General features: G+C 51.6%; 1 protein-coding gene across 2 annotated transcripts in view; it reads left to right on the top strand.

Annotated features, from left to right (window-relative positions):
* The window catches only part of COA8 (cytochrome c oxidase assembly factor 8), a 19,546-nt gene extending 12,890 nt beyond the window's left edge, over nucleotides 1–6,656 (top strand). Inside the window, exons 4-6 of one of the 2 annotated variants that reach the window (XR_013338220.1) lie at nucleotides 3,008–3,098; nucleotides 5,895–6,086; nucleotides 6,352–6,656. Coding sequence is in view for 1 of the 2 variants with exons in the window: in XM_077776515.1 (XP_077632641.1) it covers nucleotides 3,008–3,098; nucleotides 5,895–6,000 (197 nt within the window). In the remaining variant the exon portion in view is untranslated. Of the gene's footprint in view, nucleotides 1–3,007; nucleotides 3,099–5,894; nucleotides 6,260–6,351 lie in introns of those variants that run through there. The other variant, XM_077776515.1, reaches the window with a different exon arrangement.
* The last annotated feature ends 508 nt before the right edge of the window (nucleotides 6,657–7,164 follow it).

Here is a 7,164-nt window from a genome sequence, read left to right as displayed (position 1 = left end):
CCCTAGACCCAAGTGGGGTTGGAGCATCGACCTCAGCCGTGCGACCGGCCGCCTGGGGACAGCACCTGCCAGGGGCAAGCATGCAAAACCCAAGGTAGGGGCTCGGATGCGGGCCTCTGTGTGTGTAAGAGCCCTGGGGGCAGAGATCCAAGTGGCTGTTTGGGACTCGGGGCTTCAGCGTTTTTTAATTTTGTTTTGTTTTTTATTTCTGAGAGAGAGAGAGAGAGAGACAGAGTGTGAGCAGGGGAGGGGCAGAGAGAGAGGGAGACACAGAATCCGAAGCAGCTCCAGGCTCTGAGCTGTCAGCACAGAGCCCGACGCGGGGCTCAAACCCATGAACCGCGAGATCATGACCTGGGCCAAAGCCAGATGCTTAACCGACTGAGCCACCCAGGCGCCCTGTGGGACGTGGGGATTCGAAGCCGGAGCGCCTTCACCTCTGAGCCATCACTGGGTGTCCTGAGACTGGCCGGTGGGCCGCGCTCTGGCCGTGTTTCTCTCGCCAGGCTGGTTCCTGCCCTGGGAGGTCTGGGGAGCCCTGAGGGCGGGCGCTGTGATTGGCATTTCCCACCACACGAGGGGGACCGTGGAGGTGGCCGCGTTAGTCCCTGTGTGTCACCGGTCCCCACCAGCACTGGGTGTGTTACCTGGTTGAGTGTGTGCTCGCTGACTCAGGGATGGACTGGTCAGGCCGGTATCTACCCAGGCCAGGCGGCGTGGGTGGGTGGGCTGCTGAGCCAGGATGCATCGAGTTAGGAAGCAGTCCATTCCCTCACAGGGGCCGCGCACATTTCTTGTTAGATGCTTCAGAAGGCATTTGAGTGGACGTGACGAAGCGTATTGCGGGATGGGTATTGGGGGACACACACCAAGCTTGCCTTAGGGGTCAAGAAAATGAGCATGGGGACTGTCCGGGTGTGATGTTACAGGGGGGTCATTTTCTTCCTCAGCCTGTTTTCTTTTCTGGGAGAGAATTCAGATACCAAAAATTCACATTGAAAAAATTCTTTCAGTGTTTCTTTATTTTTGATAGAGAAGGAGAGAGACAGAGCACAAGCAGGGGAGGGGCAGAGAGAGAGGGAGACACAGAATGGGAAGACAGGCTCCAGGCTCTGAGCTGTCAGCACAGAGCCCGACGCGGGGCTCAAACCCACGAACCGTGAGATCACGATCTAAGCCAAAGTTGGACGCTTAACTGAATAATCCACCCAGGCGCCCCTCCTGTGCCCGTTTTTGAAATGGGTTATTCTCTTTTTCTTGTTGTGTTTTAAGCATTTTCTGCATATTCTGGATGTGAGGCCTATATTAGGTGGGTGATTTGCAAATATTTTTTTCCCAGTCTATAGGTTGCCCCTTCACTTTCTCAGTGGTGCTCTTTGAAGCACAAAAGTGTTTAATTTTGATGAAGTCCAACTCATCTATTTTCTCTTTGTGTGTTAGGTGTCATACCTAAATTGCATGACCTAGTTCAAGGACATGAAGATTTGCTTCTGTATTCTTCTAAGAGTTTTTTAATTTAGTTCTCACGTTTAGGTCTTTGGCCCTTTTTGAGGTTGTATTTGTGCTGGTGTGAGGTAGGGATTCAACTTTATACTTTTGCACGTGGCTCTCCAGCTGTCTAGCACCATTTGTTGAAAAGGCTATTCTTCCCCCATTGAATTTTCTTGTCACCTTCATTGAAGATCATTTGCTCATAAATGTTTGGGTTCATTTCTGGACTCTTGAGTTCTTTTTTTTTTTTAAATAATATGTATTTTTAAATTTTTATTTATTTATTTTGAGGGAGGGAGGGAGTGAAAGAATCCCAAGCATCTAACAGTGCAGAGCCTGACGCAAGGCTTGATGTCACGAACCTGAGCCAAAATCAAGTCGGACATTTAACCCATGAGTTAAGTGGGTGTTACCACACCATCCTAATTACTGTAACTTTGTAGTAAGTTTAGAAATTGAGAAGTGTGAGTCCTCCAACTTTGTTCTTGTTTTGTTTTTTAAATATTTATTAGAGAGTGCAAATGAGGCAGGGGCAGGAGAGGGGGCCAGGGGATCACAAGCAGGCCCCACGCGCTGACAGCACAGAGCCCGATGTAGGGCTTGAACTCATCAACTGTGAGATCATGACTTGAGCTGAAGTTGGGTGTTTAACCGACTGAGCCACCCAGGTGCTGCTTTTCTTTTTTCTTTTTTTTTTTAATTAAAAACATTTTTAAAAAAACGTTTATTTTTGAGAGAGAGGGAGAGCGAGAATGTAAACACGCACACACACGGGGGGCCAGAGAGAGGGGGACAGAGAATCCCAAGCAGACTCCACACTGTCAGCACAGAGCCCGATGTGGGGCTGGAACTCCTGAACCGCGAGATCACGACCTGAGCCGAAGTCGGACACCTACCCGATTGAACCACCCAGCCGCTCCTGTTCTTTTTCAAGATTGTGTTCGCTGCTGTGTTTCCTTGCATTTTCACATGAATTTTAGGATCTGCTTTTCAGTTTCTGCCAGAAAGCCAGCTGGGGTTTTGCTGGGGACTGTACTGAGTCTGTGTGCCAGCTTGGGGTGTAGTCTCGGCGGTCTCCAGCCTTTAACACCATGAATGTGGAGTGTTTTTCCATCTATTCGGGCTTTCTTTTATTCCTTTCATCTGCGCTTTGTAGTTTTCAGTGTGTAAGTCTTACACTTCTTCTCAAATTTATTCCTGTTTTTTATTTTTGATAACATTGTAAATGGAATTATTTTTTTAATATATGTATATTTTTATTAAGTAAACTCTGTGTGCAGCGAGGGGCTTGAACTCATGACCCCTAGATAAAGAGTTGTATGCTCTACTGACTGAGCCATGCAGACGCCTCAGAAATTGTTTTCTTAATTTCATTTTTGGATTGTTTATTGCTAGTGTTTAGAAAGATACAGTTGATGTTTGTATTTTGATCTTGCTGACCTCCTTTATTAGATCAGTAGTGGTTTGTGGATCTCTTCCTCTCACATCTTAATGTTTAACTTGCGTTAATTTTCAGGTCAAAAAGCAACATTAGACGCAGAAGAAATGGCTGACTTTTACAAGGAATTTTTAAGTAAAAATTTTCAGAAACACATGTATTATAACAGGTAAGTGCTTACTTTTTTTCCTACAGTTTTGAATATCGTATCCATACTGGGTAGGATTATTTTCTTATCAGAATTCAGTGACATTGATGTTTATGTTAAAGGCAGATGTTGTTATAAACTTAGTTTTTATACTTTTAAATAAAATTGACAGCTTACAGCAATTTGCATGGCCACCCCATAACAGTTTGCACCCTAGTGCTCAGACAGCGCATTCTTCTTTAAAAATTTATTTTATATATTTTTTATTTAATTTGTTTGTTTATGTGTTTGTTTATTGAGAACGTGAGCCGGGGAGAGGGGCAGTGGGGGAAGAGAGAGAATCTTAAGCAGGCTCCATGCCCAGCAGGGAGCCCAACGCAGGACTGGATCCCACGACCCTGGGATCATGACCTGAGCGGAAATCAAAAGTTGGGACACTTCACCGACTGAGCCACCCAGGTGCCCCCTGGACAGTGGGTTCTAAGCACCACTTCCCACTGAAGGGAACCTGGGCTCCTTAGAGAAGCAAGTCTGCGGTGGGAACAGCACACGATGGGGTAAGACACCTGGAGTCACAGAGGAGGCTCAGAGACCAGCGGGGTCACGGGAGAACAGCACAGGAGCCTCCTTGGGGGGCTCCCACAGGCTAAGGATGAGGTCGTTTCTGCCACACAAAGGAAACGAGTGCAGTGGATTAACAGTGTATCAGGTCTGCAGAGACCTTTGCCGTCATAACGGTGCCGAGAAGCGCAGTCCCCTCTGCACCCTGCGAGGCAAGCGACTCGTCCTGCACGTTGATATATAAAAGAGCCCAGAGAGTTCAGCCCTTTCCTGCATCGACTGTATTTCAGGGGAACCACACGAAGGAGCATTTGTCTTCGTAGAAGGACGGCAGCTAAAGCAGCAGGGGTGGGAGTTGGAGAAGTAACGTTTCCTCGGTGAAACAGTGGGTGTGGGCAGCAGTCACCCACGGCGCTGAAACCAGCGGGCAGGGGAGCGGGCGGCGTGATGCCCCTGCACCGGGGTCGCCTTGCCGCACACGCTGGGCCAGCTGCCCCCGTGGGATGTGGGAGGAGGTCCCAGGGCCACCTGTGAGGCATGGGGTCTAGTCATGCCTCCATGGGGTCTCCGTTGCAATACCAGGTCGCAGGAAGTATGGAAAGGGTATATGGAGTGGGGGGGGGGGGGCTCACGGAAGACCTTGTTTAAGATGATAGCCTGGGGGCGCCTGGGTGGCTCAGTCGTTAAGCGTCCTTGAGCCTTCATTTTGGCTCAGAGCATGATCTTACCGTTGGTGAGTTTGAGCCCCACATCCGGTCTGTGCTGACAGCGCAGAGCCTGCTTGGGATTCCTCTCTCTCCCTTGCTCTGCGCTCCTCCCCCACTTACTCTCTCTCAAAATAAATAAAAATAAACTTAATAAAATAGAAGGTGACAGTGCCAGTGTCCGTCAGCAGGACAGGTAAGATCTAGAGGATGGTGGGTGAGGGTGGGCGAGCTCAAGAGGAGTCCCACAGCACAAGCCGGCTAGGAGATTCCGTCAGGCCAGTGTGAGGTGTGATGTGGGCCCAGAGCCCGTGTGCTGTGCGGAGCTCAGAGGAGAGGGGCCAGTCCCACCCAAGGTCGGGTGTCGAGGAGCTCAGTGCCCCTTCCGTACCCATGCCGCCTCCTGCCCCTGTCTTCCCCGTGGAAACAGGGAGAGTTTCGTTTCCCTACGTTTTGTCAGAGTGTCGGTGGGTTGGAATCTGGCCTCTCCTTAGCAACCAAAGAACTTTAATCTCGATGGGGTACTGGTTTTCTTTTCCTGGAAGCCTTGTTTATTTAGGGCACACTTCCCATTTATAGCATCATGTGAGTGGATAGAAGTGTAAGATGGTTCTCACGAGGGGGGTGGTCGTCTGCTCAGCCAACCCAGAGACTCCAGAGAACCAGTATCTTTACCTCTTGCTCTCGTTCCTTTTGAGCCCGTGGTCATTTTGCTTCCTTTTGTACTGGACCCGGTAAGTCATAGGAGTCCGGTCAGGAAGAGAAGTTCCATGTTCACTCGTTAGTTCGTTTGGCTGAAAAGCATTGGTACTTATCGGCATTTCAGCTTCCAAGGGCTTAGCACTTAGAGCCTGGAATGTGTGCGTTCTGTCGTGGAAACTTCCCAAGCTTTGCCCATTCAGCAGTGGGGTGAATTTGCAAGCTTTGTACAGTAACTCATGGACGAGTGAGCCCATGTTGGTGCAGTCCATCCCAGTATTCAGGGGAAGTCCTGGAATTATCCACTTCGAGGCACAGAAGCCCTGATCAGCTACAGAAAGAGGGTCTGGAGCTTTATGTCATCGGCACTTGTGATAGAGTAACTTCTCTGGATGGAGTATGTTGCCATGCGCTTCTCACGCAAACAAGGCCCCAAACCAGGACGGTCCCCACGGGGTCCTGCCTTTGTTCGCCCAGCGCTTGGGCCCCCATCACTCAACAGCTGTGTCTCCGCCGGAACGGTCCCGGACTCCTGAGGCCCCAGACTCCTCTTCTGGAGTCTTGTAGCAAAAACCAGAGGAGGGCTGTAGCGGCGTGGGCAAGGTGGGGGTTGGGCTGCACTGGCCGTGCGCTTGCTGGGCCTTATTCTCGCCCTGATGAACATCCAGGCGGAAGGAGCGAAGGCTTTTAGGGACAGTGTAGATTTAATGAGGGCAGAAAAAGGAAGAGGTGGTGAGGAAAGGTGGGGGATAGTCAGGAGGACTTGCCTCTCAGCTGGGAGCTCCCCTCGGAAGCCGGGGTGCTGGTCCTCAGTCCCTGGGGCGTCACACATGCTTGGCCTGCTTCTCCGCAGAGACTGGTACAGGCGCAATTTTGCCATCACCTTCTTCATGGGAAAAGTGGCCCTGGAGAGGCTTTGGAACAAGCTGAGACCACAGCAAGGGAAGAGCAGCGCTTAGAAGCCCACCCTGAGCCACGCGCTGGTGTCCCGGTTCCCGCGGGAAGCAGCTGCTTTGCGAGTTCATTTTCCAAGGGCCCTAAACCTGTAAGTGACCTGATTCCGCACCTTCCTCCTGGGGGCCCCTGACTTATGTTGGGACAGGGTGCCCTAGGAGAACGGGGTCCTGGTGGGCTGCAGGCCCCGGGCCTCTCCCGGCTGTGGATCCCAAGCCGGCCCTGGCTCACGGACATGATACTAAATAAAACCCAGGCACTGTGCACTTGTGTTCTGTGTTTTGAATTCTACCAATTTGAAATGGAATAACATAAAAAAATATTAGTGTACTTGATCTGCAAATTTGAGTCCGCAGGCGGGAGTGATTTGGAAGCCACGCCACGCCCTCCCGTGACCAGCGCCAGGTGCCCCCGTCAGCACTGGTGACCCGAGCGGTCCTGGGACACTCGTGCCTGCAAACCTGACAGCAGGTGCAGCTTCTGGCCCAGGGAGACGGCAGGTGACGGCAAAGGCACCTTCGGAGAACATTCCTCCGTTTCCTGCAAGAGGTGGAGCTTTGTTTTCAAACTTTTCCTGAACGTCCTGCTTGCTGGACCACATCTCTGTTTTTCAGATCTTTTTTAATTGGCATTATTTTAAAAAAATAAAATAAAAATAAAATCGGCATTATTTAAAATAGGACCGCTCTACAGACACCCGGTGGGCTCAGTCTGTAGAGCATGTGACTCTTGTTATTGGGGTTGTGAGTTTGAGCCCCACGCTGAGGGCAGAGTTTACTAGGAAGTAAGGGTACATTTTATAAAGTGCCAAGGCTCTCTTTGTCTTCTATCCTGGAGCCCTGTGCGTGGGGGAGCCACGGCCTGCAGGGGCCTGGAGCCCTGTGTGTGGGGGGGAAGCCACGGCCTGCAAGGGCCTGGAGCCCTGTGAAGGGGGAGCCATGGCCTGCAGGGGCCTGGAGCCCTGGGGGGGGGGGGGAAGCCACGGCCTGCAGGGGCCTGGAGCCCTGTGGGGGGAAGCCACGGCCTGCAGGGGCCTGGAGCCCTGTGCGTGGGGGAGCCACGGCCTGCAGGGGCCTGGAGCCCTGTGGGGGGAAGCCACGGCCTGCAGGGGCCTGGAGCCCTGTGCGTGGGGAAGCCACGGCCTGCAGGGGCCTGGAGCCCTGTGGGGG

This window comes from Crocuta crocuta, unplaced genomic scaffold (assembly GCF_008692635.1).
Source record: "Crocuta crocuta isolate KB4526 unplaced genomic scaffold, BGI_CrCroc_1.0 scaffold8, whole genome shotgun sequence".
Lineage (NCBI taxonomy): Eukaryota > Metazoa > Chordata > Mammalia > Carnivora > Hyaenidae > Crocuta > Crocuta crocuta.
This window is presented reverse-complemented; position numbering and strand designations above follow the sequence as displayed.